This window comes from Silene latifolia, chromosome 3, assembly GCF_048544455.1.
Source record: "Silene latifolia isolate original U9 population chromosome 3, ASM4854445v1, whole genome shotgun sequence".
In the NCBI taxonomy this organism is placed as follows: Eukaryota; Viridiplantae; Streptophyta; class Magnoliopsida; order Caryophyllales; family Caryophyllaceae; genus Silene; species Silene latifolia.
Window position 1 is genome coordinate 31641143 of NC_133528.1, and position 9476 is coordinate 31650618.

General features: G+C 37.5%; 2 protein-coding genes, 1 long non-coding RNA gene and 1 other non-coding gene across 4 annotated transcripts; 2 read left to right on the forward strand and 2 right to left on the reverse strand.

Moving 5' to 3' along the window:
- Positions 1 to 1042: 1042 nt before the first annotated feature.
- Positions 1043 to 3421, forward strand: LOC141647501 (small ribosomal subunit protein uS11z). Its single transcript, XM_074455715.1, has 6 exons — positions 1043 to 1174; positions 1304 to 1423; positions 1515 to 1560; positions 2498 to 2583; positions 2691 to 2820; positions 3145 to 3421. Exons 1-6 carry the CDS (start codon positions 1172 to 1174, stop codon positions 3210 to 3212), a joined length of 453 nt encoding a protein of 150 aa, XP_074311816.1. The 5' UTR covers positions 1043 to 1171; the 3' UTR covers positions 3213 to 3421.
- Positions 3422 to 5697: 2276 nt separating this feature from the next.
- LOC141647502 (uncharacterized) lies at positions 5698 to 7453 on the forward strand. Its single transcript, XR_012545754.1, has 2 exons — positions 5698 to 6566; positions 6697 to 7453. It is a non-coding gene; the product is annotated as an uncharacterized LOC141647502 (long non-coding RNA).
- TRNAL-UAG (transfer RNA leucine (anticodon UAG)) lies at positions 7379 to 7458 on the reverse strand. Its single transcript has one exon. It is a non-coding gene; the product is annotated as a tRNA-Leu (tRNA).
- A 717-nt stretch (positions 7459 to 8175) lies between these two features.
- LOC141647503 (uncharacterized) lies at positions 8176 to 9167 on the reverse strand. The gene is made up of 2 exons (XM_074455716.1): positions 8731 to 9167; positions 8176 to 8642 (listed from the first exon to the last, which is right to left on the reverse strand). Exons 1-2 carry the CDS (start codon positions 9022 to 9024, stop codon positions 8349 to 8351), a joined length of 588 nt encoding a protein of 195 aa, XP_074311817.1. The 5' UTR covers positions 9025 to 9167; the 3' UTR covers positions 8176 to 8348.
- Positions 9168 to 9476: the final 309 nt, after the last annotated feature.

The window sequence follows — 9476 nt, forward strand, 5'->3', positions numbered from 1 at the left end:
GGTAGGGATATATAGAGAGAGGAAAACCTTTCTCCAAGGTATAAAGTTTCACCTTGGGGATCACGGAATTTAATTTTCGTGTATTAATTTTTTAAGTTTATTTGGTTTTCCCATTTTTGGAATGTAAAATTTAGTTTTTGGGAAAGTATTCTTGTATGTTCCTAGTTTTAGAAAGGTTCACGGGAGTTCTTTTTTATAAAAATGCATATAAAATTCCACACAAAATTTATTATTGCATTATATGGCCTAATTGTGTTTTTCACGTCAGGATCTTTTAACAATTTACAAGACTACACGCGTAAGAGTAAAAAAGTGTATCTCCCTTGGAAAAAAAAGAGTAAAAAATAATGTTAAATAGATATTAATTATTAACAGTAATAAAACGGTAATTAATAGATGATAAAAATTGCGGAAAAAAAGATGTAAAATGGATATTAATAAGAGCAATAAAATACTGTAGAAATTAAGGGAAAGTTGAAATACACACGGAACTTTAAAATCCAAAAATATACTCTCTAGTCTCTCTATATATATGGAGTAATTATAATTACAATTATAAGTCATAATCTTAATTAGAATAAAATATACTTCGGTATATCTAAGAAATCTTCTACCACCTTTTTAATCTTCCTACAATTGTTTACCGAGTACTCCCTTTTATAATGAGTTTTCTCGACCCGAATAACACGACCCGACATTCGTATTGAAGACCCGAGCTTGACCCGATCCACAATAATCAGACACAAATGTTTACGGTTGCAGACTGACTATTAACTCGATAATAGTTGACCTAAAAATGACCCGAACACGAAATAACCTGACCTGACTAGAAGGCAGCAAACCCAAGATTGATCCGGCCCATATTGACGCGACCCGGACCCGTTGCAGTTGACCCGTTTGCCAAGTCCAAATTACTCGTCTATAGCTAACAAAATGGGCCAACATTGCAAACGCACCTAGGCACCATGAAATCGATATATGGGCTAATTAGACAAAAAAAACCACACATCTAAACCCAACCCAAACACAAAAGTACACCACAAAAAAACCCTAGATATTTATACTCTAACTTCCACACCACTTTCCTCCTTCCCTCAAAGTTTTCGAGCATTTTCATCTTTCACCATCTGCTTCCTCACTCCCTATCTCCTTCCTCCATCATCAATTCATCATGGTATTTATCTTATCTTATCTATCTCTTTCTTTTACATTCAAAGTTTTGATCTTTTGTTTAAATTTGTTGTGCATTATTTGTATGTTACATTTGCTAAGAAATTAATGTACAAAAAATGTGTATGTATAGTCGAAGAGAAAGACAAGAGAGCCAAAAGAAGAGACAGTGACACTTGGACCTGCTGTTAGAGAAGGAGAATTTGTTTTTGGTGTTGCCCACATCTTTGCTTCTTTTAATGACACTTTCATTGTATGTATTTTCATGTTTTTTTATTTATTTACCTTTTTGATATTTTCATTTATTTTCATGTTTTTGATTTTGATTTTTTGTGGGATTTCAGCATGTTACTGATTTGTCTGGCAGAGAAACCCTTGTTCGTATCACTGGTATGTCTTCTCTAGCATTATTATTTAGCCCGCGATTCGCGGAACGATTGAGGCACTGTGGTAACTTTGTTGTAGAAAGTAGGAACTTTGAATCGAATAGTTAATGTAAATTGATATATTAGTGGATTTTGTTAAGTAATGATTATTGGAGTGTCATGGGATTTTGATTATACATCTTGTTGTAATGAGATGGATAATTTTAACCTGATTATGTGGGATTTGAAATTTGTTTTTCATTGATCGGATGCGATAATGCGTAGGAACTGGACCCAAGTGAACGAGTTTTTTGAGATATTTTGCTTCATTATAGGAGTATCATAATTAGGAATCGAGAGATAGTAGGGATTTAAATGCGAAATGTACTAGTTATCATATCAATTAACTCAAACATGTATTTCTGCTACCAATTCGGTTATAGACTTGTAGTTTGCTTAAGCTCATTTAGAAAGCATAGTGTTTGGATAGGATCGTGTAGAAATTTTGATCTATTGGCACAACTATAATAGCATTGCTCGGTTAAATAATGGGTTGAATTGTATGGCAGACTCTAAATGCTTTACCCTTCTGAAAACTATAGCCGAGTCACTAAATTAGTTTGAGCATACTATAGCCGAATGCTACATTAAGTGAGAGGGAAAGAATTGGAAAGAAGGTAGAAAACAGAAAGTTGGGTTACATGGCTGTTTGTGCTGTTTTATACTGCTGTAAAACACTTTGCTAATGATGTTTGGTGGCGTACTTCATTGACAATTCTGTATCTCATTTGCTTATAATGTGTTGGCTTCTTGGTGTATTAAACCTTGTTCTGTTGCATTGTTTTAAAACATCAAGTCTGTTTGAGCATTTGACGAACCATTATTTATAATGGTTAGATTTTGTGTTGTTGGGTCGTTGTAATGCTCAACTTATCTTTGACTGTTGTCTCTTATGAGTACAGGTGGGATGAAAGTGAAGGCAGACAGAGATGAGTCTTCTCCATATGCTGCTATGCTTGCAGCACAAGATGTCTCTCAGCGATGCAAGGTGCATTTACTTCCATTTATTCGTGTTGCAAATGTTATTTCGTATTGAACTACTTTCTTCTTACCCTTTCAGTTGTTAATGTTGTAATTTTGTGCTTTACACTATAGGAGCTTGGCATTACTGCTCTTCACATCAAGCTTCGTGCTACTGGAGGAAACAAAACCAAGACTCCTGGTCCAGGTGCTCAGTCTGCTCTTCGAGCGCTTGCTCGGTCCGGCATGAGAATTGGGCGTATTGGTATGTCTCTTTTTACTCTACATGAAGTGGTTATCTTAATGTACTGCATTTGTTTTAGGTGCCCTAGTATTTTATAGTGCCATACTACCGCTAGTCTAAGACATGAAATGAAAGATGATGTGATTGGTCTTGCAACTACTACCTAGGCGCCTTTGCTTTTTGTTAGTTTGTTGTCTTGGAAATCTGGGTTCCTCATTTATAGATTTCTGGATTTGATTTATAGTCGATGTTCTAGTCTATATCAAATTCAAAATCTTCATGATGTAGTTTTCTGGTTTTGTAAAAATTCACTGCGTCCATCTGATTTGATATAATGATGTGCAGAGGACGTCACTCCTATTCCAACAGACAGCACTCGCAGAAAGGGAGGCAGAAGGGGAAGGAGGCTGTAGATCCTATATCACGGCACTGGGTATATTGTCGTATTTTACTATGTTTTGCAGGTAGTCTAGTTCAAGCCGAAGCCCTTCTTGACATTTTTATGTGTGAACTCATGTAGCCTTTTGCCCCATTTACACAGACAGAATTTTGATGCTGTTATTACAGTGATGACTTTTTTGAAGTCCTTTGGAATTCAGTGATTGTTGTGTTTTCTTTCAAATGCTTCTTTTGGTTTTGTTTACAATGCTCACAAGTACTCCGTATAAATTTTCCATGAGACTTTAACGAACTATCGCTGTACATTCAAACCGGCTGCTACGACATTTATGTGAACTAGCAATGCCCAAGGGTAGAGAATGTCGTTGGAAAGTTCCAAGTAATTGTTTCTGTGTTGTCTGTTTCATAGTTGGTTTGATGATGGGAGTATGGATTTTTACTGGCCATTTGCAAGTTTTGTTTTTTACTTAAAATTATGAACTACTTTGGGACTTTCTTCATAGAATCCAAAACTTTAAGGGACTATTAGTTAACATGAAACATTCATGTTTCTAATTTAAAGCTTGGTGCTGGTTGTATTCATTCTTTTAAGTTTCTACAAGTAATGCTGAGAGTATCGATTACTGTAATGATGATCGAGACTCGACATTTGGCTTCTGAAGCTGTCCTGTTTATCTTTGTAAAGGATGAATGGAGCACAATTCTTTCAGCGAGAATAAAAGTAACTAAATTTCTAGGAGTGTATGTCAGGTTATGACGAGATTTTATCCATAAATCCTTGGTAATTTATTCGGTGTAGATTTGAATTTTGCGCTTTAAGAAATGTCTGTTGTTTTTAAAGTTCTGCGGTGCACTTCGGAACATTATACTTTCCTTGTTTCTATTGTGATCCTTCTTTAGCCTCTGTTAATTTGATTCCTCTTCCAACAGTCTTCGACTTTCAATTATCCACCAATTAACATCACATTCTACTCTGTGAGAGCCAAAAAACCCACATTCAACATCCCCCTTCAACCGCCTAACAGGAAGCTATGATGCCACCTTCAACCGCTTATAACCAGAAGTTAATGATGTCAGGCTCCGAGATTGTTGGTTGGGTTCGTTGATGATTGGTACTTCGGTAGATAATTGATTATGTTAATAGGTAATCGAGTGAATTAATGGATAATTGGATAGGTTAATAGTTAATACACAAACGACTAAGCTAATGTAATTGGGTAGGTCAATGAGTAAGTTAATTAGTAAATTCAGGGACAAACTGCTGAATTTTAAAAAGGCAGGTGTACATAGAAAACTGAAAAACTCAAAGTATGTAAGGAGAAATTTGAAAAATGAGAAAAACACGATGATATATGGAGTCTGTATTTCGCTATGATAGGAATGGCCGAATGGTGCTAAAACTAGACTGAATTCAGTTGACTCCTTGAATCAGATTGCAAGCTGGGATCCCTTTTCATCAGTGTTCAGAACCAGGAAACATTCATTACGAATCCGGGTTGATACATGACAAATACCATCTGAAATGGGTTGATACTATTCCTTATAACAATAAAGAATAAAACAAAAAAAACATTAGAGCAAAAGGGCACACTCTTCACCTTATAAATACCACATCCTGCAATCTACATCAACAGCAAGAACTAACTGCTAACTGAAATATTCATCATGTTGAAATTTAGCTTGTTTTTCCTTGTGCTTTGTTCACTCATACTGTCTAATTATCGAGCATTTTCTCAAGATGAGCAGGACGTCGACTTAACGGTAACACATTATTATTTGATTATCAGTAAGAAAATACAAGCTTATTTTTTAAAATTTAATCTTACATGGATACTGAGTACTGACCGAGTTTTTTCATGTCATATGTATATTGAAGCACTTTGGTGACAGCGGAGAAGTCCAAGAAAATGATGCAGCTACAGAGGCTCCACCTCCTGCCGTGAACTGCCATCATGGTATCGGTTACCGTCACCATGGACACCACCACCGCAAGAGTCACCACCATCACAAGGTCAAACACCACAAGCATCATCACCACCACAAGGTCAAACACCACAAGCATCACCACCACCACAGTCATCACCATCACCATTCTGCTACAGCCCCAGCCCCAGCTGCTAATGCAGGCCCAGCCCCAACCGCATCCCAAACTCATGCTTCTAATTATCAGTCCGAGTGGTTTACCTCTACCTTCTGGCCTTAAGAAATGTTGGAATCGTAGAGTAAACTCCATTTGTCCCCATCATTTGTCTACTTTTAATTAAAATACCCCTGACAAAGAATTAAAAAAAAAGTAAACAAATGATTGGGACGGAGGAGATTAGATAATACTCCGTATGAATATTGTTATCAAATCAGAATGGCTGTCTATGATCAATATTGAACTGTTACAGTGATTACATTTTTAAAGCCCTTTGGAATTCAGACATTCAGTAACTGTTATATTGTATTGCAAGTTTGTGAAGTTGGATTATTTTGTTAAGGAGGCTCTTAGTACACTCACGTTCACTTCCTACTTTGCGTTCATGAGAGGCTTCATAGCGTTGCTAATAAAATCGTACTCCCCTATCCTTTTTAAGACGTCTCTTAACAAGGTTCACCCTTTATTTATTTTTTATTTATTTTTGTTTGATTTTTGTGGTCGCTATCAGTTGTCATCCTACATATTTCTCGGCTTTCATTTTCCTCCACACATTAGTACTCTCCCTTAAATCTTGTGCCAAAGGAAAGGTAAACCTTACCAAGAGTCTGAGAAAGTACTCCGTAATAAATTTAGATGATTGGTAGATGGGGTTTGTGAACCACACAAGAGGTTTTCGCGAGGTCCTTTGCTGTGAACCAACTACAAGCAATATGTTTTCTTCGACATTAGTATGTGATGGTGTGAGATTTTGGTTATGTGGTTTTACAAATTTGGTTCCTTTGGACATTGTATAATGCGATGAACCAGTCCCAATATTTCTTTGTTGGTAAGTTTTTGACTCACGTGTTCTGCATGCATCTGGAAGTCAACATGAAAATGTGACATGCCATGCTTGTATCCCATCTAAATCTTCTCAACAAGTCCGTACTCCCATAATTGCTTGGGGCAATTCCACTAATTAACAACAAATACCTACACTCTCTGTAACTCCAATAGTTTACCAACAGCATACCTACCCTGGTACAAGTGTAAAACTCATTCTCATGCTCAACAGTGTCCCAACAAACTTGGGTACTTTGCGCCTATATAAGTTGAGTAAGTAGTCCAACTTCTATAGCAGTAAACTATAACAATGTTGAAAACTAGCCTTTTCCTTATAATTTGTTTCACAACATTTCTTCGATCAAGATCGCATGTTCGGCTGCTGATCAACTCAAACTTAAAGGTAATGTACTAATCATACTTTTATAAATAGGTGAAAATTCAGCATAGTTTTTCAGCATAGTTTCGAATGATTTACGCGTGGTTTCTAAAATGCATAAATGAAGAATGCTTACCTTGATTTGATGTAGCAGGGAGCTTATGCATTAGATTATAGTATTGGCCCGAACCCAAAACTGGTTTTCAGTTCAGTATCAATTTCACCAAAGTTAATTCGCGGTCATAGCAAGAAGTACCATCGCCATCATCACAGCCGTAAAACGAAAGCTTTTGATCAATCTAAGGCAGAAGCCCCGGTTGCTAACCAACAATACCATCATGGTCGCCACAGACATGACAAGAACACACATCATCATGCCACAGTCCCCGAAACTGCTTTTCAATTTTCATCACAATATAGCGCAGAGGCTCCAGCTCCTTCCAAACATTACTGCCACCATCATCACCACCGTCACCATAATCGTCGTTGTCACCGTCATAAGAGGATTCGCAATCATGCCTCAGCCCTTGTGAAGGCTCCTCGATTTCCATATCAATATCCAGTAGACGGTCCTGCTCCAGCTCCGGATCAACACCACCACCACCATCATCATCGCCAACATGGATGGCGTCACCACCACCGTCACCATTATCAATCCTCAAAGCGAAGGGAGTCTCCAGGATTTGTTTCTAAATTTTTCTCCTTTTTTTGGTCATGAATATGTATTACAATGCAGCTACATTTAAGAGTTAATTAAAATACATATGATCTCCATCTTCCAATATCAAACAGATAAGACTGTCTTTTTAATAGATAAAAAAATGACTGAATAAAAATGACAGCTGTGGGATTTGAACCCACGCCCTTTCGGACCAGAGCCTAAATCTGGCGCCTTAGACCACTCGGCCAAACTGTCCTCGTTGTTAAATTTCTCTTTGTCGACTTCTTTAATCCAAACAATTAGCCCTTCGAATGTTTTTATTAAACTTCTACAATTTTTTGCCTACGATGGCTTTACATAAGAAATTGTTACGCTTTAGGGACCCATAAGTCCTGTTCTTTTTTATTTATTTCCAGTTTAGCTATACTTATTTCGATTAATTTATTTTATTTTATTTGAGGGTAAATTAATTTATTTTATTTTAGTAATTCAGATCAATCCAGTTTAATTCTGCGATTTTACTCTAAAGCATATAGCGTTATGATGGCAGATCCTAACTATGTCGATTTAAACAATTAAACCACGTTTTTTTAGGGATGACGGGAGTATCCGCAACCAGCACATTTTTACGGTGTGTGCCCTTTCACATCTACTCCTTCCACAACTTCTGCTCAAGTAAAACAAGAGCTTTGTTCAGTTAGTCGGATGAGTGATTGTGCGATGATGCTCTCTTCCTCTATTTCTTCAAATAAGCCTTGAATTAATAACTACGAGACGTCGAGACGAGATGCATCCACGTTACTAGAATGTGGAGATTTACCTGTGAAAGTACAAAAACTGTCCCCCAAAAGCAACTCTCCCTTGACTTTGAAATCGAACGCATGCTACCTATCTTTTAGCTTTGAACAATTTGCAAATCTTTGGACTAGAGTTGAAACCACAACAAAAATTGTCTGTCTACAAGGCATAAAATTAGCCAATTGATCATGAATAAAGTACCCAAACATCATACACAGTTTGAAACAATCACTTGTGATACGGTTTTGCTTGGCGCATTACATAACAATCGTTCCTTAAGCGTAATTTCTTGGAAGACATACAAGTGAATCAGTATACATTAAAAGTATTAGTATATGAGGAGGAAATCAAGCAACTCTAGCGATTTCAACAGATTTCTGTAATGCAGCAAGAAGAGACTTCATAATTCTAGGCTCACCAGGAGGCACCTTGTTTCTCAGAGCACCTTTTCTGGTTGCTATAAACTTAGGACCCTCTGATGCATTGCTTCCTGGTATTACTACACATTTGATGTACACTGGTACGTCTGTCTTTCCATCGTCGATCTCTACAAACCCGATATTTACCCCTCCTTCAATCTTGTCCACTTTCAGTGGCATTGGGAGTGGCAGTTGAGCTCCTTGGCACAAACTATTCGCCCACTGTTTCATTTCAATCCAATCTAATTCAATCAGTGACGGAACTAGGGTTTACCTGTAAGTAATGATTGTATAAATATAGTAAAGATACCTGAAAGAGTAGAGTTTCGAAACGAGGAAGATCAGTGTCAGCAGGCAATTTCATGGTTCCAAGAGAGACACCCTCATCATCATCAGTAGATATGGCACTGCCTTTTCCGGGTGAGGACTTAACTGCAACATTCGGATTCCGGTGGCTGGAAGACAATAGGCTTAATTTATCAGTTGGGTTAGTTCTACTGAATGCAAGTGCCTCAGAAATGGGTTGATGAGCTGGTACAAGCTTTTTAATGGTACACAAATGTTGGGGTTTGATGAACAATTGGCTAGCAGTAGCTGAAGCCATAGCCCTTTCCCTTTGAGAAAGATAAGGATATTATTGAGTTGGGAGTTATGTTTGGCTGGTCTTTATTTGGGTGGGTGGAGACATGGAGTTGTAGGCATAATCTGTGTGATGCTCACTGCTCAGATGCTGAATTACTTTTGGGTGGACGGATTGAGCCCTTGACCCTTGTTTACTCGTCCTTATGACTAGGGATGGCAATGGGAGGTGCAGGTAGAGGCCCATTCAGGGCCTGGACCGATATTTTCCTTTGGGACCGTCACCCGGATCATGGTCTAAAATTTGAGGACCCATACTGGGACCATGGGTAAGGGTCGAATCAGGTGACATGATCATGGCCCGAGTTTACCACTTTAATAAGATTAACAGCTATGAAGTCTATAATATTAAAAAAAAAAAAATCATACTACTTTAACATTATGAGTTTATTAATCTCTATTGTACACTACTGTTTT

Excerpts from the sequence above, each read along its gene's own strand:
- LOC141647501 (XM_074455715.1), top strand. Across the intron at positions 1,561-2,497 it reads AACCCTTGTTCGTATCACTG|GTGGGATGAAAGTGAAGGCA; the intron begins GTATGTCTTCTC and ends TTATGAGTACAG. Across the intron at positions 2,821-3,144 it reads CATGAGAATTGGGCGTATTG|AGGACGTCACTCCTATTCCA; the intron begins GTATGTCTCTTT and ends AATGATGTGCAG.
- LOC141647503 (XM_074455716.1), bottom strand. The coding sequence starts at position 9,024 with ATGGCTTCAGCTACTGCTAGCCAATTGTTCATCAAACCCCAACATTTG. Across the intron at positions 8,643-8,730 it reads TCGAAACTCTACTCTTTCAG|TGGGCGAATAGTTTGTGCCA; the intron begins GTATCTTTACTA and ends GAAATGAAACAG.